This window comes from Pyxicephalus adspersus, chromosome Z (genome assembly GCF_032062135.1).
Source record: "Pyxicephalus adspersus chromosome Z, UCB_Pads_2.0, whole genome shotgun sequence".
Lineage (NCBI taxonomy): Eukaryota > Metazoa > Chordata > Amphibia > Anura > Pyxicephalidae > Pyxicephalus > Pyxicephalus adspersus.
Window position 1 is genome coordinate 20,639,221 of NC_092871.1, and position 26,478 is coordinate 20,665,698.

Consider the following 26,478-nt stretch of genomic DNA (forward strand, 5'->3'; position numbering starts at 1 on the left):
TTGCTGTCTGTGTAATTTCCCTGCACTTCCTGACAATGGTAAATGAACATTCAAATCAAGAGGTAATCCATATTGGAAGGTATCCTTTTTATCCATGGCATACCTAGTGGCAGGAAAATATCACAGGTCCCATTCCTTCTGTACATAGTCTAAAATTAAAGCTGCGCCTTAAAAGTACCCTCAAACCTTCCCTTCCTCCAAAAAGTTTTACTTAATATTACATTTTCCTAAATAATACATTTTTAATAGATTGCTTCTCTTCTGTTAGATACTCTACTACTCTCTTCTTAGCCTCATTTATGTCATTTCATGGGCTGCAAACGATCTGACCTCACGGCTTGGAGCATCCAAAGTCTGTGACCAGGGCTAAACAAAGGGCCTTAAAAATGCTTTTTTTTAATAATATTTCTGTTTTTATTGGGGGTATTGTGTGGTATTGGTTGGAAGCAGAGAATGAACTAGGTAAGAGATTTCAAGTAGTTTAAAGATTCTCTTCCTTGCCATTGCCAGTCAGGTGATTCTGAAATAGCTGCAGCATTCCTAACATATGACAATTAATGTAAGCATATGCATTGCAAGGGACCTACAGTCACAAACCCCTGCATAGTGTCTCTGTGAATGAATCTAATTTCATACATAATTAATAATGCAAAATGTGCAATGTGCAAAAAGACAATCAATAGCTTTAGTTTTCAGTGATTTGCCTTTAGTTTCCTGCTGTGCTTTCAATAATTTATTAAATAAACCAGGTTATGGCAAATATGTAGTGTGTAGGATAAGCCAGCACTGGTCATAATGTCACAATGCAGCGGATGGACACAGCTGCCCAATTACTAGATAATGAGATGATGCCCCCATAGGGAGGAGGTGACACTTGGATGGGGGGATGTGCGGTCCCCTGAGACACTGATTAATGTCACCAGCACACACAAGGTCCATTTGTCCTTGCTGGAAAATGAATGATATGTGTCCCAGAGCTGTTCTGTGCTGGCACTGGATGAATAATTCATACAGCCGGCTTTTATGAGCTGTATTTATGTATGCATATGTAAGTGTAAGTGTATAGAAACTGCAAAATGACCTTTTCTGTAACAATGCTAATGGCTAGTGTTCTGCTAATATAAATGTGTGAATAAATATATATATATAATTTAATTGTCATGGTTCCATATAAATTATATATATATAAAATTAGAAAGTCCCTTTCTAGTAGGTGCTTAATAATACAAAAGCTGAGTAACATGAGCAGAACCAACCTTTTATCTAGGATCATAATGCCATGCAAATTACTTGTGGAGCATCAGGAAAGTATTGCATTGGAGTAACTCATTCAAGAATAGGCAAGTCTCTCACTTTCCCTTCTTAGCAACTTATCGGCTTTTCTATGTACACCTTCAGTCGGTGGCAATCGGCATCAGTAATGAATGACAGACAGGTAATCGGCATTTTTAGAAGAAGGTCAGAAATGGCAGTCTTCGCATTTCCCCCAAAAGAGTTTGTAAAACATCTTCAACAGGGGCCCTCAAACATTTTAAACATAATGGACCTGTTCCCTGTTCTTAAGACCTTGGGGAGGCTGGACTGTGGCAAGGGCCTGGCATTAGTAATAGTAAACAATGCCTTAGGCTACGTACACATGTGCAATTGTTCTCGTCCGAAAATTGGCTCAGGGCCTATTATGGACAATAATCTTGCGTGTGTACAGCGTTTGTCGTCCATCCTCCGAACGACCATTCTAGCGGATCCACAGATGATGGACGATGAACGATCCTAATGAAAGTGAGGGGAGAGAGAGCCACTCTGTGGTCCTCCCCCTCTCAATAGTGCAGAACGGTGCTGTATGTACAACGCTCATGCATCGTGCAGTTGTTGGAAAGGATCGTGAAAAATCCTTTCCAATGACAATTATTGCACGTGTGTACGTAGCCTTAGTTATGGTGGTTAATGGAAATAAAACATTTCCCAGGGTTTGTGAACAGTGCGTTTAAATGTTATGTATCATCTGTGATCAGTGGGGAGAATAGTGCCCCATTGCTGGTGGTAATGCAAAAAGTAGTGTCCCATCATGGTGTAAGTAGGGGAATGGTGTCCCATTGCTGGTGGTATTGGGAGGAATAGAGCCCCATCATTGGTGTAAATGGGAGGAAGACTGTCCCGTCTTATAATGCCCTAAAATTGGTGTCAGTGAGAGGAATAGTGTCACATATTTTGTGTTAGTTGGAAGAATGGTGCTCCAGGGTGGTTATCTTCGGCATTGCAAAAAAACACTCCTGGCCTATGGACCACAGTTTGGGAATCACTGATCTATTACCGTGTAATGTAGGCATTCACAGGCTCTTGCACAAACCTTTAATTATCAAATGTGTACACATCAGATTTCTCTTCAAAAGATTAAAAGAATACTTGTTTTAAGAGAAGAATGGTCAACAATATACATGCATTTGAAATGTTTGCAGAAAGTACTAAGGCTGACTACTAGGCAGTGAACATTCAGAAGCAGAAGTCGAATATGGCAGCTCCTGCATTTCACTAATGACAGGGGCTTTATATAAAACCACAATAATTCTTCTGTCCCCATTTATGTTGCTTTCATTGTGCTTCCAACTTCTTGGGAAAAGATATGGAGGTTTATTCTACCACTTAAAGACATGTTTCTGGCATACCTATAGGAAACATTTATAGCAAAGAAGCACTATAAAACAATAATATATTTGCTCCCACAAGGTTGCCTGGTCATTGCTACATTTTTTTTAAACTTACTTACCCTAAACTAATCTAACTTCCACTGTTATCCAAATGTTACACAAGCATATGTACCCTTTAGCCAGAGGCTACATATTCAAAAAAAAAATATGTTTCATTCTGCTTGCTGGACCTTTTACAACTGCACTGCAGTTTAATCTTTCTGCATCATGGGTTTGACATTCCCAGTCATTTTTTCAATTTCAGTGAATGTGAGATTCAATGTTTAATTAATATACCATCCAGTGTCAAATACTGTCAAATGAGATTTACTCATTTGGATCCAAAAAGGGGCATTGCCACCAAAAGGGATAACTGAGTGGCCCATTTACAAAAGTTTCCTCCCAACATGGCTTTCCAGAATTCTCTAACTTCTGTATGATCAGTATTTGACATCAAAGTTCCATTTAAAACCCCATCTGCCAAAAATCCATCCTAAAATCTTTAGGTTAGCCTTAATCCTTTGAGTATTCTGAAAGTAAGCACAGCTGTACACCAGAATAGCCACTCCCAGCATGCCTAGCTCTGACCTGAAATCTGCCATCCCAAAATAATCATGGAATTTTATATTAAAATTCAGTAAACTTGTCAGAAATGAAAACTGTGCACCAGGACCCCGGATAATGCTCCAATTTAAAACGGTCTGGAAGTTATTTTAATACTATACTAAATATGTATTAGCAGCCTCAGCAGCCAAATCCCAGGATTATCCAGCCAAAGTCTACAGACTAACAAACTGTCTGCCCCTTGGACCTAGATTTCTGTATAAAGAAATGTTTTCTGAATAAGAGGAACAACACATATGTCCATATGGTAAACAACTCTATAATGCCTTAAGACAGCTTTAACATTAAATTACCATTTAACTTACCAGTAAAAATCAGACAGAAAGTTGCCTGCATGGGAACTAAAGATCTATTGCCTTTTAAGCCCAGACTGCTTATTATACTTTGAGCTATGTACACACATGCAATTATTGTCGTTGGAAAGGATCTTTTACCATTCTGCTCTATGGAGAGGGGAAGGGGGAGAACGACGGAGTTGAACCCCCTCACTTCCATTATGATCTTTTGTCGTCCATTGTCCATGGATCCGCTAGGACAGTCATTCAGACGATGGGCGACAAGCACTGTACACACTCAAGATTCTCATCTGATATCAGCCCTAAGCCAATTATCAGACGAGAACCATTGCATGTGTGTACCTAGCCTTAGTCTCTTCCAACTAGAAAGTGCCCCATGCCCTCATTAGAATCTCTCAACTCTCTCTAACCAGCACGCATTTCAATGGTGTGTGGCATAGATCTGGAAACCGGAGACCCGGAAAAGTCAAGATTTGCATACTGAACTCTATCTGGGCTCCGAGGAACTGTGATGGGACAAAAAAGGTGCCCATAGGCAACTCTTAGTGATTGCTTTTATTTGTTAAAGGTAACATATCATGAAAAAGGAGCCAATCTATGAGCTCACATTCTAAAAATGCTAACTCCTTGCCTGTTAAAATGGTAACTGCCTGGATCAAGTATTTAGAGAAAGACTTATTGACACTTTGGATGGCGTATTTGTTCTTTGTTAGTGACTTAAGCTATGTACGGATAATTGTGTAATGGTTATCTCAGACGAAAATCTATCGCGTGTACAGCTGTCCTTTAGCTAAATGATCAACCAGGGAAGACAATATATTTTCTTCTGGGGAGGGCAAAGTGGGGTGCCTTCCACGTCTCATCCCCCTCTACATTTAGTCCAATTTATTTCTTTTAAGTGCAAGAACAGCAAAACTTCTGTAATGTAGAACAAAACTTATTGGTCATTTGTAAGTGCTTGCTGATTATGACACATACTTACCTTGTGTAGTCATCCTGCACTGATGACAATTCCAGGACCTGTCATTGCTGCGTACATGGGAGCCGCCATTTTCACCGCCTGCTCTACGACAGACTATGGCTTGCACGGGAGTTACAATATTCCCAGTAGCTGGCTCTGTGTCCCCCAACGCTGCATGCAAAGCTGTGCTCTGTGCTGTGCTTAAACAATCATCACCAGGTTTAGTGTTCTCTAATAGGTGACTTTAACCGACAAAATACGTTTTGTTGATAGAAATACTTGCAGTGGAATTTTAGAATGCTATGGATCTTGTGGTTTAAGAAAAGAAAAATGCACTGTGGAGCCTACCAACAAGCAAACTTCATACTTTTGCCAGGTTTGCTTCAACTTGTTGCTATAGTAAACTATTCAGTTGTAGAGTATGGGATCCTGGACTATGTATGTCATCATTACTTTCTCCCTTGCCTTATCATACAAGCTCATTAAACAATTCCCAGAGAAAAAGAGAAATGGCTCCCCTCAACCACAGCTGACAAATGTGGGAAAGGCACTCAGAGTCCATTAATGGGTACATAGTGGGCTTCCCACATTTGTTTCTACCCAAATAACAGGAACTGGCCAGACTGATCTCCCATCCGTCTTATCTCATTGAACCTGTTCCCACATACTGACTATATATCAGATTCTAAATATGTATACATGACTCATATAGAGTAAATACATGTACATACCTCCAGCACTCCTCCCATTCGATGATAAACTACATTCTTTCAATCTATTGCTGTATCATTTCCTTCACACCATACAATGTAATGAGTACAGTGCAAACAAAAGCCCAACAGTCACAAAACCTCCTCCCGTGTCATTGTTTGTATCTGTCATTTGCAACCTTTATTTATTGGCAGCACTGCATAATATATGGGCCCTATATAAATACAGTTTAATAATAATAATTATATAACCTGCTGACTGCTGTCTAATGTGTAGAAATCCCACATCTTCAGGCTTTATCACTTAGGCTAGGTACACACGCCCAATAGTTATCGTTTGAAAACGAACGATCGACGATTATCTCCGATTTTTTTGAATGATCGTATTGTGCTCAGATCTGTACATGTTGTAATGATACGACCGTTCAAATATATTCCACCAATAATGTACACACTAGATACGATCGTTCGAACCCGATGCAGGAAGTGACGTGTACAGGAGAAAGTGTATCACAGAACAAACCATGATCACTGAACGACCGTATACACAATAGATTACGAGCGATTGTGGCACAATCAGATCCACCAGGACGGTCGTTCGTTTTTTTCAGCGAGATTCCTCGTTCACCGCCGTTGTGCGCTTTTTTGTTAACAATTATCGAATGATTTGTCGTGGATCGTTTGTTTCCAACAACAATTATTGCACGTGTGTACGCAGCCTTAGTAATTTATCCACCGCATTCAAAAAATTTGCTGGTAACCCTACTATGAAAATCCTTTCTCAGGAACTTACTTTTGCACTCTGTCCCTGTATCTCAATAGTGTTTTTAAATTGTCATTCAAAAAGGAGACTATACAGGCACAAACCATTATTGTTGCTATCAGGAAACCTGCAATTAGAAAAGGCAGCCATCGCTGGAGTGCATGCATGTAGACAGAAAATAGCTAATAAATTGCAGGATTTAAGCAGCACAGAGATTATTCTTATTATTAGACAGTATTTGTATAGCGCCAACATATTACGCAGCGCTCTACACTAAATAGGGGTTCCAATGACGGACAGATACTAACAATAACACAGGAGGAGGAGAGGACCCTGCCCAGAAGAGCTAACAATCTGCAACAAAGGATGTAAAAATAGAAAAAACAAAATTATATAATTTGGTTAGATTTTACATTAGTTATGCACTAAAAAAAAAATTAATCAGTTAATGTTATTCAGTTTTTCATTGGTATCCCTGCATGAGGCAGAGGCTTCACAAGGAGCCAATCAGATGTGACAGCAGTATACATGTGCTGATAGAAGGATAGAGATGACATCATCAGTCTACTGCTTAGTTGGTGGTAAATCTGAAAACTATTGTAATATTGTATCAGTTTGTATTAATGTTTGGTTAGTTTTAGGGTGGTGATCATATACTGGTATAAATGGCAGTATGGTTGTTCAGTGGTTAGCACTCCGGCACTTGTAGCGCTGGGTCCCAGGTTTGTATCTCGGCCAGAACATTATCCGCATGGAGTTTGCAGGTTCTCCCCGTGTTTGTCTGGGTTTCCTCCCACATTCCAAAGTCATGCAGTTAGGTTAATTGGCTTCCTCCTAAAATTGACCTTAGACTGTAATAAAGACATATGACTATGGTAGGGACATTAGATTGTGAGCCCCTTTGAGGTACAGCTAGTAACGTAACTATGGACTTTGTACAGAGCTGCGTAATATGTTGGCGCTTTATAAATACTGTGTAATAATATAATACATTTATAGAAGGAAAAATTTTCAGATTTGTTTTAAAGCCTCAATTTTAGATCTTCAACCCTCACTATTCATGTCCTACAGTTAGAAAGCCCCTACCATAAGGGACTATCAGCTGCTGCCACATGTACATACAGTAAGGAGCAAAGCCCGATCACATCATACGGTAGTGATTAGCTATAAAAATTCTACATACCACTCAGTCAGAGCTTAACTGGTCCCATGTGCCTGGAAGAAGAACCCCCATTACCTTCCACACATAAGCAAGCATGGTGGCAGAGAGCACTTTAGCTATTCTCTCACATTAAAATGTGTCCGACATCAGCATCCAATCATTATTCTGTTCATTTAGGTTTTATTTGAAAGCAGATCCTTCAATTTTATATGGTGGCAAATACAATTTTTCAGTGCTGGGCCATCCATTAAGTTTAATAGACACAGAAATGACATTTGAGAAGCATCTATATTCTTGGCTTAGTGCTGTCATGCTAGTTTTTGATCTGCTGAATTACAGAATATGCTGACAAGGAACAAGGAGAAAGTAAAATGTGCAGAGGGATGACATACGCAGTATTTTTCTGCTACTTCATTGTCCAATCAGAAAGCTGGGGGGTCATTGACTATGGTTTCTGGGCAGGCATTGCTACTACTTTTGTGAAATAGATTACTGTGCTTTGTAGTAATGGTGGTATAGAAGTCACAATGAATGTAGGCAAAGACACGTCACTAAGGGGTTTGTAAAATTAACACACAGTAAATAAATAAAAGTCCTCGTTTCACCATTATCTTTCCTGTAAACTGGCTCCTTAAAATAAAAACTATGATGAAGTTCTAATATAGTATTACATCTCTGAAAATTATTTATTGCATGCATAGAGACAATTAAGGAGAATAGAGGAACAACTTTGGTCCTAAATGGTCAGCTGAGGGTTGTGGATCTTCATCACACATTGGTATATTTTACATTTGCTTAAATGCATTTAAATTATTTAATTGAGGGTTTAAGAATTGCAGGAAGCATTTTTCTTGGAGGATTAGCCTTTGAGGATTTGAATGTGAATACATACTATATAAATAAACTCTCACTATGTAGGCCAATGGAAGCAACTTTCTAATCACTAGCTTGCTGATGAATGATCAGCTTCCTTTACCAATAAAAGGATTTATTTATCAATTATTTCATATCTTTGAGCATATCAGAATCTGACTCCTAAGCAGACAGTAGATCAAAGGGGACCCACTGTTAGAATTCACACTTTACATGGATCAATATGACATATGACAGAAGTAATACAGTACATCCTTACTACTTATACAAAGGTACCTTTTGTTTGCCATCAATAAGAAAGCTCTGTTCCCTTTCAAAAACAAAAAAAAAAATCACAAACTTTCTGAAAACTAGGAACCTTGTGGGCATTTTCTGTTGTTTAGAAACAAAGAACCCACTGTTTTTAATTAGTCAGACCTTGTCTGGTAAACTTGCAGGGATATAAAAGGAACAGTATGGGGCAACATTGCAATAAATTTCTCAATTCTATTGTTAAAGACCATTAAAATCTGTGCTTATTACTCGCAGTCATTGTCAATAAAAGTGGAAAGGAAGGTGTTAAACCCACAAATGCAACCTCTAATGATTGGTATCACTACAGATGACAGACAGATGTTTCCTGGCATGTAATTACCCTGAAGTCAGCCGCCTGTCAATGGATAGCTCAATGCTTATGTCACACCAAACCTTTTTTAGTTTTGGATAAAATAAGGAAAGGTTAGAATTTATTAAAGTTTTAATGCTGTCCAAGGATATTTTCCCTCGCCTCCTCTCCTGCTGACAACACCATACCATGCAAAAGTGAGGGAAACTCTTCAATAGAAACACCAATGGAATTTAAATGTTTTTTTCTTTCCTTGCCCCATTGCAGATTTTTCCTAATCTCCGATCTGGTAAAACAAGATAACAGTACAAAAAACAGACCAGGTTCTAATCCTCCTTTAGGACTCGCTATAGGTTTGTGGAGCACTTTGCTAAATGCACATGCGCAGTGCATGGTGCATGTGCAATGCAGTACAAGCTTGCCATATGTTATGCATGTTACCATTAACAAGGACTGGCAACCAATGATCATCACACATTGCATCCTTGTTAATGCAAAAATCCAATAAAGCAACTGCATTCTCAAATCCTTCTTCTTCCAGGACTGTGACTGCAAGTCAAGAGAGGCTTTGTTAACTAAAAAAGCTATTTACAGTTAGCACAAACTTTTTTGTTTTTGCATGGACTGTCCGTGTGCTTTTACAGCAACACTGTAGTGCACTAGTGGGAATAGGTGGGAAAAAAAGCTTACATACATAAAAAGAATATTTTCACATGTATCTAAAAAATGATGAAATACCTACAGATCCCATGTAAGGATATAACTATGAGCAGAGGCTTCCTGTGACCATAAGCCTGAAACACACAGCAAATAAAGGGGAAGCCATAGCAAGCCAGCCAATTCCGTATCACAAAGTAGTATTGCTAACAGCAACATAATTGTGTAGCACCAATCACTGGATAAGCAAGAACCACCAAGGCAAAGCAGTTCAAGTTTATATACTCTTTTAGGAGTTTAGTAGCTTCCAGTAAAACTTAACTTTTACTCAACAACTATAAAAAAGTGTGCAGTTTGAAGAGTTCCAATGTCCTACTGGTTTTTGCATTAGACACTGCTTTTTATCAATATTTTTGAAACATGAATATAGAAAGCAATCAAGTTCTACAAAACCCCTTTCTATGCATGACAATAAAGCAAAAATATTTGTAAAGAATAAAAATATTATTTAGAACAATACAATGCAAACAAATTAAATATATTCCCCATTGCAATAGATACCAATCGTATAGAAACAATGTAAGTTCTTTTCCACCTTTAGTTTACAAATGTTTGTTAAACGTTGTTCTGTTTGTACCTTGTGCAAGAATATTGTGTGAAATGTGAAAGTAAAAAACAGGTATAGCCAGAGTAGCTAGTTGGTGAATGTTGTTGGGTATCCACTGCCCTTATAACACAGAGATCAACAAGCAACCCAAACTCACATAGTAGTTGGCCAATAAAAATAAACTGATTAACTATGATTGTCCAAGTCCTATAGGTGTGTTTGTAATTCACAAGAATGCAACTGTATATCAAGATGATTTTGCTGAGCTTTATGATTGGGGTAACAAAGTATCTGGATTTGGGGCTGCCAAAAATGAATAGCAGCTATGCTTACACCCCCCAGGTATTATAAAACAGTTATTATAAGCACCCCTGGATTAGCTATTTGCTTAAAGACATATTCAGACTAGCGGTTAAAAAACGCCTGGGTGCTAGGCAATAGCCAAAAAGCACCCGGGAATAGCAATAGGCAGTACCTGGTAAGCTTTGAAAATGCTTGTGGTTGCAAATGGTGCTTTTTTTCCTTTAATTTTTATATGAATTTGCAGAATTTTTGTAAATGGGTAAAAGCAATTAACCACTCTTAGATTGGTAACATACTGAAAAACTGCATGGCAATGCAACCACAAGCAAACTCCTGAAAAAAACAAACCCATTTTTTATATTATTATTTAACAGGCTTTATATAGCGCCAACATATTACACGGCGCTGTACATATTATTAACCTTTTTTAAAGGGCAGCTAGATGTGGTTGACCCCCGCTGTCCTGTTTGAAAAAACTGCTAGTCTGAGTTTACCTTTTGGATTGAATCCACTGACCCTCTCTTGTCTTGGGCAGCCTGATCCTATACAGGTTTGACCACACACATGCACACCCAATAAAACTTGCACGGTAACTACAGATATGTGCCAATATGGATATTGAGAAAAAAAAGAATCCTTATTTAGTACAAATGCTATCCTAATAGTAGAATAATTCAGAGCAAGCCATAAATCACTGCTTACTGGAAAATTTGGTCTAAAACATGTTCCCCTTGCCATTTAGGCTGCCTGATCTGCGTAAGCAATGCTCCTTATTTTGAGCCTTCTTTACAATTATCAGATCACTTTTCTTCATCCCATTAGTTGCAGCAGACAAAGATGCCTATTATCACAGAAGGAGAATTTCTAATTTATTGGAAATCTGAGCAGTTCCCCATCCTTTACTCTTCAAGGTAGAAGGATGAAGGATCAGGATTACCCTGCGTGCACATGTCTCTATTGATTATCTCAGCAATTCCCGGCATTGTTCAGAGTTGTACGAGAAAAAGAAGAAGAGAAAAAAGAAACATTACTGTCTTTCCATGGTAAGGTTTCCCATAGACAGATGACAATCTACATTTTTAGCCAGATCAGGCAGCAATCTATTGATTATGTAGTACCTATAGACATCACCAGCTGAGGATTCTATGGGAAGGGGTGTAACAATCAGATTGCTTTTCCCTAATAAGTGGACACTGGAGGTGTCTACAGTGTATCCTCCAACACCAACACCCCTCTGCAGAGGTTGAGGGCACTGTTAATAATAATAATAAACAGGATTTATATAGCACCAACATATTACACAGCGCTGTACATTAAATAGGGGTTGTAAATGACAGATGAATACAGAGAGTGACACAGGAGGAGAGGACCCTGCCCTGAAGAGCTTACAATCTAGGAGATGTTCACACTTAGAGACAATGGGGTCAGCATAGACACCTAGGGGGGCATTTGTGCTTTTTGACTTGTGTGCACATCTTCTTTCTTTATTGTATAAACTGAAACATTCATAACCTTTGAACACTTACCCTTCCCACATAAAGGCGCTCAATACTTTCATCTATCCACTTTTCCACGTCTAGCCTCTTCTGTAGCTCCTTGCGGTCATATTTGACTGTGACTCTGGCTTGTCTCCTCTGTATGGCTTGCCCTGAGTCTCTGTTCCTGGACGGCGAATGGGTTTTACTTATCATCCGCTTGCCAACCTTATTAGCTGCCATTCTTGTAAGTCCTGTTCGGATGCTGGTGGTCCTTCCTGGGTAACAAAACCATACAATCAAAATCTAATCATAAAAAAACAGTCTCAGGTGCTGATTAAATGTATAAAGTTTCAGTTTGATAATAAAGTCAACATATATATATTTTTTAATGTATGATGATAATCTGGCATAAACCAGTAATATATTTTAGATGCAAAGCATAGATCTCCAGTGTCAGGGATCAGTGTCAGGGATCAGCCCTATGATCCAAATCCGTTAACAGATGTACAATCAGACCTCACAGCGCTGTCTCCACGTGTGCAGGGAATCCTGAGGATAACAATGGTCCTATTGTGCTGGATAGAGAAATGGTCCTTTCTCAGTGTTGGGTTTCGGTATTCCTGGGGTGCTGTGGGTAAACCTCCTCTATCACATACTGGATTTATAACAGTGCTGAGTCTATAGCAGTGCACACCCCAGCCCAGCAGATCTCAGACTGACACTGCATAGCCCTGCACAATGTCTCTGAGCCTGATGGGAGGGGCGCTTGTAAAATCACTGTATTGTGCAGCAAATGCTGAGATTTGTCCCTAGACACCAGGACACAAACCTCCCCTTTCTTTGTAGGGTCTAGACCTATCATCTATTTAACTGACATACAGAGCTGCACCGGTACACCTTAAAATATACCAAAATATTGCACACCAACCTTTTGTATATAAATATGTATGAATGTATCTATTTATTATACAGTATTTATATAGCGCCATCATATTATGCAGCGCTGTACAAAGTCCATAGTTGTGACACTAACTGTTCTCCAAAGGGGCTCACAATCTAATGTCCTTATCATCTATAAAACCTGCATGCATTGATCTTCTACATACATGCAGGGAAGTGGCAAAAAGACACCTATGGCATTGGCTTTTTTGGGGCCACACAATTACTAGACAAAAAAAAAAATGATTATATAACTGTTAAAAAACATCCCTAACTATCTCCACTCCTATTGTGCGATACTTCCCCCACCTCCTAGAGGCAGGGTCTTCTCCTCCTATTTCACGGTCTGTATCTGTCTGTCATTTGCAACCCCTATTTAATGTACAGCGCTGCATAATAGGTTGGCGCTTTATAAATCTTGTTTAATAGAATACCTCCTCCACCTAGATTGTAAGCTCTTCGGGGCAGGGTCCTCTCATCCTCCTTTGTCACTGTCTGTACCTGTCTGTCATTTGCACTGCGTAATATGTTGGTGCTATATAAATTCTGTTTATTAATATTATTATATTAATAATAATAATAATAATAATAATATTAATAATAATATTGGCTCATATGCTTATAAGTGCCATAAATAGGTACATATAAGATGAGCAATAAGAGGCAAAAAAAAGGTCAATTTATATCTCTGCCTTGAGGTAATGCATCTAACCAGATGCTGTTTTGCAGTGCCAATTATTGTGAATGCCACTCTAAGACAACATACCTGCATCATAGCAAGCTGCAATACATGGCAATGCCCAGTAAAGTGTTCCTTTAAAAAATCAGATTCTTTAAGCATGTTAGTGTGTGTTGGCAGCCAGCCCATTCATTTTCTAAGGGTTACCTTAATGCAAAAGATTTAAAAACGTTGTATAGATCTAATTGGAAGCATTTTGCAAAATCCCAAAATCTTTCTTGTTTTTTTACTACATTCCTTCCTCTTTGTGTTAAAAAACTTGTATTTAATTAGTCTTATTCAAAGGGACTCACAATCTAATGTCCCTGCCAGAGTCATATGTCAGTAATACACTCAAAGGTCAATTTGGGGAAAGCCAATTAACCTAACTGCATGTTTTTTGGGATGTGTGGGCAAACCCACACAAACAAGGGGAGAACCTGCAAACTCCATACAGATATTGTTCAGTCCGGGATTCGAACCTGGGACCTGCAAAGGCCAGAGTGCGAACCACTGAGCCACTGTGCTGCCCTAATGCCTGTGGCTACATGTCATGCTTTGTTCTGAATTTCTTCATTTGTAGCCACTCCATTTTTATGTAGAAAGCTGTGAATACAAGTGTAAACTCCCAAATCCTTAATGCACAATGCAAGGAATCATGGGAAATCAGTTTTCCTATAGGTAGAAAGCTGACATTGCAGCCACTCTGCTGCCCATTAGTGTTCAGCCAGAGATAGTGAAAACCTCCAGCAGATACTACACATATTGACTGCCTAAACCAACACCAAAACCGACAATCTTCGTTCATCGGCGTCGTTGTGGACTTTTTTTGTTAACGATTAGCGGACAAACGGTCGTTCGTTTACAACGATAATTATTGCATGTGTGTATGCAGCTTTAAGCCTAATAAACGGTAGCAAATCTACAACCATGACCAATGTAAATAATTATACACTTGGTAAACGACTAGTGAAAAGTAATAAACATCAAGAGTACAAACTTTTTTGTTACATGGACAGTGATTGGAATTGCGATCAAATTTGGGCAATTATTTGTACATACAACAAGATTGTTATCTTAACATGATTGATCCGATTGGAAGCCAAAAAATTAGTTCTTATTACTAGTCAGCTACTAATTTCACTGCACAATACATTCCGATCAAATTGTTTTATTGTGTACTTGTTCTAGGATCATATCAAAGCTTTCCTTACTTGCAAGATAAATATGGGGGATGCCGTTCTGAACTTCTCCTTTTGGAAATGCAGGTTGCCTGATTGTCATGCTGATCCAGCAACTTTAAAGCAGAACTCTTGGCAGATTTAGCAGACACAAAGGAGCTCTGTAATTCTTACTACATAATTTTTAAATGCAACTGGGTATTCTCCCCTCCTATTGTGTGTTACTTCCCCAACCATCTAGATTGTAAGCTCTTCGGGGCAGGGTCCTCTCCTCCAGTGTCATGTCTGTATCTGTCTGTCATTTGCAACCCCTATTTGATGTACAACGCTGTAATGTAAAACAATGTAAATCATGTTTATTATTATTAATATTATTATTACATACAATGCGTAATTTCTAACAAAGAGCAACACTACATTAAAACAAAAACAAAAATTTCACGGTCTACCCAAATTCTGATAAAGTGACAAGACTTGTTAGTATAATTGAAACAGAAAAATCTCTTGTAACTCTGTAAATCTGATGAGCAGATGGACAGAAATACAAATATTTTGGCAGGTAAAACAGGTCCTTTATATGCATTTTTTCTATATAGCTCGCTTTTTTTTACTTTATTTTAAAATGTTTTTAAAGTTTAACCATTTGCTAACTTGTTTCTAAAGGTGCATGCCCTGGAGCTATTATACCTATCCTATTGTCAAGTAAGTTGCCGGCCCAGATAGACCAGTGCATATTTTTTTGTGAGGACATCTTTTGTAAACATGGTTTTGTCCATGTCATTGACTGATCATGTAGTATAACAAGAAATAAAATACCAGCCACGGAACATAGACCTGCACAAATTACTGCGCAAAAGGTTTCATATGCATGTCTTTTATCATCTTAGCTAAATTTCACTGGAAATAAACTACATGACGTGTTATTTTTTAACAGCTGCTCCAATTTCCAAGATTGCACCCAGGAGTCAAAGTGTAATATTTGCTGAAGTTATATTTATCATACAAGTGTACAATGTATATATCAATTACCAAACATGTCACTTTGGAAAGCTGGGAGCTTTGAGTTCTGCTGGCTCAGCTACAAGTTGTTCCTGGAAATTATTTGAAGTAATTTAGTAACTGTTTATACATTGTATGACATGCTAGTTATCATGAGTAGTAATCTCTGCGGGCACAGGAATGCCAGGGTTATGCCACTTGCCAAGGTAGATGCCGGAGCGCAGAGCATTCTGAATAATGAGTATTGGGTCACTTGGCTCACAAAATTCTCTCTTCCTCACTTGCTGGCTCAAACTTTATTAGATTTAATAAAATTATGTTCTTTTCTATGTAATGGTTCATTTTTTAATTGTTTTATTTGGTACTGAAAAAAACAAAGAGCCAATACAGTATATACAAAACCACTATACATTACTATATAAACTCAGCTGTAGCTACTGAATTTAGTCATGAGTGAAGGGTCTAGAGAGATGGGAACCCCCACAGCTTTAGTCCATTCACTGTGGCTATTCAATGAGATAAAAAGGTCTCTGGCTTCCAGGTTATAAATTCCTGGCCACCCGTTGCCTGACTACAGTTAACAACATCAACACATTCCATAGTAAAACATCCCTGTCCCCGGGGAACCCAAAATTGCAAAGAAACTGCCTACAATTACTCACCGTCCAATGGATGGAGACACCATTCTAGTAAAATGATGATATATTGCCCCGACACCTGTCTACAATCTCAGTATCTTACAGACGTTGGGAATATATATTACATTAGGAATTGCACTGCATGAGAAGTACGCAAAATTCAAATTTGCTAGGAGGAAGAATTTTTTTTTGGCAGAAGAGACTTTGCATGACTCTTCTGTGAAATACATTCTCTGGGGGATCAGAGAAAAATTGCACCATCATAATATTTAGAGTAATATTGGCTGCTTTAATAATTTTAATGACAATATTAGGATGGTGGTTAATAGGACACATTTGGTAGCAAATTAGATTTAAAAAAAATTAAATGTTCCACCTAGCCTGACAGGTATGGTTGAAAACTCTCTTCTTACAGTTTAGTCTTTTGGATGGATGGAACCCCCTTTAGCTACGTAAGTCAATAAGAAGCCCTTGTTACCCACATTATGATTAAAAGCCTTCTTCATTCATTTCAGTGTCATTAATAGCTAGAGGTTCTTTATCTAAGTCAATATGAAGAAGACCTTATGACCCATAAAGCTACTGTGTATAGCATGGATGTTCCAGTTGTTGTAGGACATGGTAGATCCAGGGTTACAGATGCAAGTTGGTAACCAACTGTAGAATGTCTGAACAATGAATCAATTAAATGAAACAATTCTTTATGATTAATTAAAATTGAACTTCCTTTTTCTCTTTATAGATTTACCATTTACAGCACCCACACAGTTATGAAAATTGGACGGCTCATAGAAGCCTCTGGTTATTTAAGTTCTCACCTCCCTTGTTGGCTGAGACAGTAAGATGATCTGATGAACATTCGACAATGCGGTGTAGGTTTGTCTCACTGCAACCCTAAAGCTGTAATGGAAACAATAGAATTACAAATAAATAAAATATTAATTTATTAAAGAGGAACTATCTTTAAAATTTTGACTTTACATGGAACAATGGATAATATAAGATAGCAGGCTTTTAAAGGACATCTAATTAAAAAGAAAAAACTGGGCACCAACAAATGAACACATTAAAAGAATGACTTGATACCCCTGGTGTTAAACACAGAAATGATGTTTTTAGAAGCCAACTTTACCAAGTACAGACAGTAATTGTACATAACATTTTTCACCCAATTTACCTTTAGAACTGCCCTCCTAAATTGAATCTATTTGTAAAGAAAGTCCCAAAACCCAGGGTCCCATTTCCAAACTGTACTACATGTTAGATACCCATATCTGTTCCCTAATCTCCACCATGGAGATTTCCACCAGTTGCTTTTAGATTTATCTGATTAGTCCATTTAAGCATTTATTAAAAACCATAAATCAATTCAGTATTATGTTGATCGACTAAAAGTAATCAATATTCATTTGTATCAATTCAAGAATGGAAAAGATTAAATAGAAAAGATCCTTCTTTCAATCATGTCAGAAGTATCTAAGGGGTTCTTGAGACCTCTTAATAGATCATATTTTGGAGCATGATCAGATATGCTTATCTTCATTAATTGAGATAATATTAATGTTATTATTATTATTATTATATTTTTAAAGATTTACAAATAGAATTCTATAGCACCACCATATTACGCAGCACCGTACATGAAATAGGGGGATATTGATAGATTTAAAATATATGAACCTATTTGCATTTTGATAGACTACAAAGGAGCCGAGTGTTCATTAATTGTGCTGTCTATGTATGGTAATATGATCGATTCAATAGTCAACATTTACAAGGAACAAGTTGACCAAAATCATTTAAACTAAATTTGGATCATGTATGGCTATTGTTTAACTGAAGGTTTGATTTTATTCACCCAACTCTCTAACACTTGGGACCCAACATTTTACATAGTGAAGCTTGCCAGCCATTGAGGTGCCTGCAGAGTTTTTGATTTCAGCTCAGCTCAAAATAAATGATAAAGGATATGGATGAGGATTTCTAGCACATTGACATGTATTTTCTATACTTGCTGAAAATGTTCCTAACCTAAAAAAATGTAACAGAGCCACCACATCTATGGACTGGTAAATAGCAATCTATTACATTCATGTTAATGGGTTTAGTTTTCCTTAACCATGGCAAATGGCTCCAAGGGGCCACACCAATCATGTAGTAGCTAAAGCTAGGTACACACTTGCAATAACACCAATCATGTAGTAGCTAAAGCTAGGTACACACTTGCAATAATTATCGTTAGAAAACAAACGACTAATGATTATGCACGATTATTTTGAACGATGGTATTGTCCTCAATTCTGTACATGTTGTAACAAATCGATTGTTCAAATATAATCCACAGATAATGTACACACGCTGGATACAATCGTTTGAACGATGCAGGGAGTGATATGTAAAGGAGAAAGTGTACCGCAGAACAATCCACGATCACTGAACGACTGTACAAACAATAGATAGTGAATGATCGTCGCTCAATCAGATCCGCCGGGACGGTCGTTGTGCACTTTTTTGTTAACGATTATCGGACGATCGGTCGTTAGTCTCCAACGATAATTATTGCAAGTGTGTACGCAGCTTACAAGGTGAAACCACAAAATTCATGCTAGCCCTGCAAGAAAGAGATAATCAGCCTGCATATTCAGCTGCATTCTTTTTTTTTTTTTTCTTTTTTTTTATTAAGTTGCAGAACTGCATGGGAGATTTTGAGACGCATGAGATGTAAAGGTAATAGCATTTCAGCAATTGTTAGTGATAAATGGCCTCCAGTCGCAGCAATGTGTGATCATGTGAAATTGATCACAGATTACTGTAGCTAACCTTGACCATTTCAATCACTATAAATTAGTGTTGTTTTTTTGTGTATTCTTTGTATTTATGTATTCTTGTATAAATGTTGTTCAGTAAAATTATTTTTTAAAAATTAATAAATGAAACGAAAATGACTAATCCCAGGAATTATTTTATTATTATTACCAGGATTTTTATAGCGCCAACATTTTATGCAGCGTTGTACCTTAAATAGGGTTGGCAAATGACAGACGATTACAGACAGTGACACAGGAGGAGACGAGGACCCTGCCCCAATCTAGGAGCAATAAACTGGAAATGTTTAATTATAGTTTCTCCAGCTGAAAGCTTTTTTACTTGACATTGTTTTTTGTTATTACAATCTTTATAATTGTATTATTTTGCTATAGATATTTAATTATTGTTCGCTACAATGTATTTACTGAAAATGTCTGATTTACAGGGATATCCTCGGTATTGCACAGTGGGGGCTGTTTCATTTATTCAGGTGTCAGGACTGGTTTACACACCAAGCTCTGTTTTGTTCTAGTTCATCTTGTCAGATGAGGCCATATATGGAATACATGTGCTGCGTATTGACATTGCAGAAAGCTCAAATTCAGTTTGTAAGCTACAGGAAAAAAGCAGAAAAGCAGTTCCACATACAGAAGGCAAAACAATTTAAGCTGGGCTAACTTTGAATAAGTAGATGTTTTCCAGAGCTGCCCTTTAGATCTATGACATACCTAAACTAAAGAACACAAATGTAATAAATTGCTTTTTCCAGTCCTTAGATGTGGTTGATACATTAGTTTTAATTTTTTTTTCCTTTTATTGTTCCCTGGTGATCCTGCCACAAACCTTTTACTGACAATGCTTACACAGCAGTGGTCGCCAACCTTTCAGACCTCACGGACCACTAAATTAAATCCTGCGGACCTTAAATATGATTTTTATTAAAAAAGATGAATATATTTGTAAAATAATGATCTTCCCAATGGTGAGGACTGTGGGGGCTCTGATTCATTGATCAGCTCAGGGTTAAGTGAAGTATTACTATTGTTACTATTATCATTAGTTGTGTTATCTTTGTTATTACTAAAGAAATGTAAAATATTTGTTTGCTTTTTCTCACTCATTATGGATTTATTTCATTCCAATCTAAGACCAAACAAGAAGTGATAGTTATCAAAGTCAAACTATTTGATGCCATTAAATATAACAGGTAAAGAAAATACACAGATAAGGTCATACTCACCTAAAGGAGCATCTGAGAAATAAAATAAAACAGCGGGGTGACTGTTGTAATGGTGGAAACAATACTGTACGGCTCGGCAGTGGTTGCCTCATACAACTTAACACTGATGTCACGCTGCGCCTCCCTTGTTTTCCAGTCTCTAGTACAGTTCATTAATTTAGTGCAATATAAAGGGGAAAATTGTCATTCAGAATATAAGATTTTATTAGAATATTATTTTTTGTTTTATTATTAATAAAACATAAAAATTGCAAATAATGTCCACATTTTTCTGTGGACCGCCAAACATTTTCTCACGGACCACCGGTTGGCAAACACTGCTATACAGCATCTGTGGAGGATCAGTGTTGTCAACCTCAGATAAAACGTGTTTAGGGACATTTTTCCTTGGAAAAGAATGTATTCTAGATTGCAAGAAGACTGAAATTGTGCAGCAAGACCCAATCAGATGATCCCTAGGCCTCTGGCAGGCCATCCTGAGCCTCAAGGTTCATTGGGCAGTCAGATATGAATTAATATCTAAAATCTATAGAAGTTTGCTACCGGCTGAAACTCTCATGTACTAACTGACTGCATAAATGGTAAAAATATACATTTTTGTATAGCAGTGGGCACATGCAGTGTTTTATTACTAAGTTTATAGTTTTTTGTTTTTAAGACTAAACCATTTATCTATACTGTAAAATATGGTCTCTGATCCCATGGTGGGCTTTACTAAGTTTTTATACACTAAGGTTTTAACAAACAGAATTAGAAATGCATCATTTTGGGGTCGGTTGTCTGAACTTCAGCATTTTTATAGCACAGGCTCCCTCTGCTGTCTTTAAAACCATATAACTAATTCTGATGTAGTTCTGCACTCCTTTAAATAAAAATCACACACATGAGTAAATTAGACTTTTGGAGAAGGTGCACCTACCCTCCATGCAGTGGGAAGCAAGCTAAAATATTGCTCTGGGTTGCCATCTTGTGTTCAAGGTGCAGAACAGCATTGTCAATTTAGGGCTCAATAAAATTTAGGATTCTGAAAGCTGACCTTGCTGAATTTATTTTAAGACTGCTAGCTGCCTGTATGTTTTGCTGATTAATAATATTATTATCAGCAAAACTTTTTTTTTTATTTTATTAATAAAAAATAATAAACAGTATTTTTAAAGTGTCAACATATTACACAGCACTGTACATTAAATAGGGGTTGAAAATGGCAGACAGATACAAACTATGGCACAGGAGGAGAAAAGGATCCTCTCCAGAAGAGCTTACAATCTAGGACATGGGGAAGTAGCACACAATAGGAGGAATGGTGGTTGAGTAGAGAGGGTGAGAGCTCATTTAAATGAGCAGAAAGTAGGAGCAAGCCGAATAGGACGAGGAAGACCATTCCAGAGAGTTGGGGCAGCTCTAGAAAAGTCTTGGGGCCATGTGTGTGATGAGGTTATGAGTGAGGAAGTCAGTAGTAGGTCATTGGAGGAGTGGAGAGAGCGGCTAGGGGAGTATTTTTCTAATAGGACGGAAAGGTAAGTAGGACAAGAACTGTGTAGGGATTTGAAGGCAAAGCACAGGAGCTTGAATATGATTCTAAGGGGAAATGCTGATCTTTTGGTTTCAGTGATGTCATTCACACAACTGCATAAAGATGAGAAGTTTTGCTGCAATTAGCTGAACACCTGAGCTGCATATTTATGCTGGGTCAGTAATTCAGAAAGTATTTAAGGCAAAGGATTAGAACACCAATAAGGCAAGACGAATTTTTAACCCAGATCAGTAATTGCAGTTGACATAATATCCTAGTTTGGGTTCACTTTTATGTACACCTAAGCTAGGTACAGACGTGCAATAATTGTCATTAGAAAACGAACGACTAACGACAGATCAGCAATTATGCACCATTATATTTGAACGCTTGTATTGTGCATAATTCTGTACATGCTGTAACGATACGATTGTTCAAAAATAATTCACCAATAATGTACACGCACTAGATGCGATCGTTTGAACGATGCAGGAAGAAACATGTAAAGGAGAAAGTGTACGATCCACGATCACTGAACAAGCGTACACACAATAGATTGCAAATGATCTTCACCCAATCAGATCCTCTGGGACGGTCTTTTTTTGTTAACGATTATCGGACGAACGTCCATTTCCAACGATAATTATTGCACGTGTGTATGCAGCTTTAGGGTACAACCTCCTGTATGGAAAGGATCCTGTTCAGTAGACATGAAATAATGGGTGTCATTGAACCAACATATCTAAATCCAACACACTGTAGGAAATAGAACCATTTTGGCAAGTTGTATGGGAGGATATTATTGGCCATATGGAAAATCATGGAAGGTGTCCACTAGTCTATATGTCAGAGGTGCAATGCAAATACTAGATGTGAGAAGCTGCAAATGAAGTCAGTTTGGTGGATAATATAATAATAATAATTTTTCTACAATCTCTAAAATCTGCTGCATAGCAAGCTGGGTGCTTTGGAATGAAAGATAATGGGCCTGATTTAATAAAGCTCTTCAAGACTGTAGAAGATACACTTTTATCAGTGAAGCTGGGTGATCCAGCAAACCTGAAATGGATCTGGTTCAGAATTGAAAACATTTGCTAACAAATAGTAAATGACTTTTAATAAATCCATTCCAGATTTGCTGGATCACCCAGCTGCAGGGATGAAAGTGTATCCTCTCCAATCATGGTGAGCTTTAATAAATCAGACCCAATGTTGGGTAGGATGATGGTGGTTTTACTTTCAGCTTCCATTTCATTCTTTTGGCTCTGTAGCCTTTTATCACTTCTGGAAAAGTCTGCAAAGTCTAAGTCCTACTTAACCACAGATACAATGTTGTACCCAAACACAGGTAGCAGAGGTTACCTATTCGTCATGAAGAGGAAGAAAGATGAAGGAGGAAGATGCAACCAAAAATGCTGAACAAGGAGCTGCTTTTTCCTCTGGTGCAGTGGTCGCCAATGTTTTCCGACTCACAGACCACTAGATAGCATGTGCGGGGAGCAAGGTGTCACTCAAAGGGGAAGAAACTTCCCCCATAGTGATGTCATAATGCCAGAACCCGCACACTCTCCCATCGCAGGTCTGAGCCTGCAATGGCAGAATGGGCGGGTTCTGTTAAGAGACACAACCCGCCCTGAGCCTGCGATTCATACTGGGGACATGGTCCATGGCTGTGCCAGACCTGCGGACCAGCGAAATATTCTCGCGGATCACCAGTGGTCAGCAGACCACCGGTTGGCAACTAATAGACACTGCAATAGAGCCATGTGAACAGACCTGCGGGCAATATGTAACCATTCCTAATAATACTTCTGCTGACAGATGAAAATGGCCCGTTTGTTTCTTCTAGTGGCTACTGCGATAGTGCCATGTGCACAGGCCGGGAGGGATATACAGCTGTTTCTATGTGTACCTCTGCTGTCAGATTAAAATAGCCTGTTTAAGTGTGCTAATGACTTACTATGGGACCATGTGTAGAGACTTTGTAGTGGGGTGCAGTTGTTTCTACATATTTTGGCTAACAGATGGGAATGGACCATTTTGTTCTAACTGGTGGCCATTCGACTTTTGTTGGTTTTGGGCATCTTGCTTCCTATCCTAGCCATCTTGCTGCTCTACAACTGCTTCTCTTGCACTTCACCCCATGCAGGGTCATGCACTTTGTCATTTACCACCTCCTCCTTCCCACCATAGTGAATTTTCCTATAAGCACATGGAGGTGGCACCTCTTTACCCTACATCCCCACTTTAGATATGGTCTATGGAGGGCTCATCACACACACTGTTTTTTCTTCTTTGACTGGTCTTACTCATATTCCTTGAAAAGTAAGGGTTGGGATTAGTACATAGAATATCTTTATCCTCTCAAACTTTTGCTTTAAGTCGTGCATCAACATCCCCAAAACAGAATGCAGAATGCAGACAAAGCTTGTTGTCAACTGCTTTAGAGTTGGATTTTGCACAGGACAAGCCTGTTAAAGGCACACTGCAAGTTGGCAGCTCTGTGTCTGGGATTTAAGTTCAAAAATGACCCTCAATGTTTCCATAACACCATAACTCTGGATTTAGGATCTTCACAGAGCCATAAAATTAAAGATATGTGTCTTTCCTATGTTGCCTCCCAATCCGCATAATATGGTCCCTCCGCATGTTGTACACATACCCCCATTCTTTTATTTAATACAATGTTTCTGAGGCATTTGGTGCATTTGGCTGCTGTAGAGACTTTCCTGGTATAATAACAAAACATCTCCTTGACTTTAGAGGTGTTAAGCATTGGCCCGAACCCAAAAATCAGGACTTGTTAGGCCAATGAGTTCTAGAAACTAAAGCCGCATACACACTTGCAATTATAGTTGTTCGAAGGGTTCTTGCAGGATCCTTTCCAACGACTAAGCATTGCACGATGCATGAACAAGTGCTGTACATACAGCACTGTTCTGCTCTATGCTCTAGGCACAACACTGCTCGCTCTCCCCCTTCCCCTGCATTACGATCGTTCGTCGTCCATGGTCTGTGGATCCACCAGAACGGTTGTTCAGACGATGAATGACTCGCAGATTCTCGCCCAATATCGGCTCGGAGACAATTTTCAGGCAAGAACCATTGGAAGTGTGTACATTGTTTTACAGGGACATGTTTAGACAACTCTACAGATAAGCAGTACAATGTGTTGAAAGTATTCACATGGACATATGGAATACCTGCACTAGCCAGGCAGTAGCCAAGTCCTTGGGTTTAAAAATATGGACTGCTAGAAAGGTAAGTATACTTGCATTTTTACAGGCGGAACTTCTTTGCCAGTTACCATATGGAGACAAATTATTATCATTATTAGTATTACTAATAAACAGGATTTATATAGTGCCAACATATTACGCAGCGCTGTACATTAAATAGGGTTTGCAAATGACAGACAGATACAGACAAAATAAAACAAATTTTGTATAGCAATATACAAAATATAGAAGAATACCGTTTCCTTACTGGGATTCTTTAGATAACAGACAATTGGGAGTTACCTATGGCATTATTCATTTCCAGTTAGCATTGCCTGTTTCTTTGCTCACATGGCCAGTTTCTATGCCTACATTGCTTCTGTTCAGTCTACTGGTCCTAATAGAGAAATGCAGAATGGGAACACATACAGCTGACAGGGAATGAATTGAGCAACTTCACTAACATTGATTAGTGATAAGAGCAAATAAGTTTATCAGCGAGGGGGGAGAACGAGCGGCACCCCGCTGTGCTCTCTCCTCTTCACTTATTTTACGATCATTCATAGATCTGCCAGAACCGATCCATAAACAATGCCGCATGAGCGCTGTACACACGTCAGATTCTCCATCCAATACTGGCTTTGAAGCGATAATTGGACGAGAAACATCTGACGTGTGTACGCAGCTTTATGGAGAAAACAAAATCTGCCTTTAAATGTATTTAAATTTAAACCTTTTTGTTCTCTGTGTCTAGTTGGGTACATTTTCTTTCACCTGGAAACCCATCAGAAAGTTAAAGGAATTTTTTCTAAATTATAAGAATTCCCATCTTTCAGGTTCAGGTGTTCTCTTTGGACAATGTTCCTTCACTTACAGCACTAATGGCAGCTTAAAAAGTTGGGTCTTCCTCCACTTTTAAGACAAAGGAGCAACCCTCTCCAGTAGGGTCAGAGACAGCAACAAAATCTTGACAAAGTGTCTAACCCAATGTTTTTCAACCAGGGTTCCTCCAGAGGTTGCTGGGGGTTCCTTGAGCCATTTGTGACTTTCAAGTCAGCATAATACATACCAATGGTTTTGTGGCTATCTGTATGAGTGGCAGCTTTTCTACTGGCCAGTAATGTAAAGGGAATTCTTCCCAATGACCACCACACGAATGTACTTTGAGCTGTGGATATAGTAATTATAGTAGGGATCCCCTGAAGACTTAAAAGTTATTTCAAGGGTTCCCCCATGTTACAAAAATCCAGAAACACTGGTCTAACTCTTCAATAATCTATCCAAAAGTTAAAAGACAATATGCCATTACATACACATTAATCAAAAAGTTCAGACAAAACACTGTATTGACTGACTGTAAACAGGATAATGGCTACATGTATTCTATAGGTATTAGAATGTGACCTAATCACAAACTCCCAAGACAAAAGTGTATTGTTCTGTGACATTCCACTGAATGAATACTGGTCAATCATTTACACAAAATGAATCCCTGACAGTAT

The 26,478-nt window shown here is 38.3% G+C and overlaps 1 protein-coding gene across 2 annotated transcripts in view; it reads right to left on the reverse strand.

Moving 5' to 3' along the window:
• Positions 1-12,443, reverse strand: part of PPP1R14A (protein phosphatase 1 regulatory inhibitor subunit 14A) — a gene marked incomplete in the record, with an annotated part of 30,028 nt that extends 17,585 nt beyond the window's left edge. The window contains 2 exon segments of one of the 2 annotated variants that reach the window (XM_072430343.1): positions 11,771-11,997; positions 12,239-12,442. In XM_072430343.1, coding sequence (XP_072286444.1) covers positions 11,771-11,962 — 192 coding nt within the window. 2 annotated transcript variants of the gene reach the window in all.
• Positions 12,444-26,478: the final 14,035 nt, after the last annotated feature.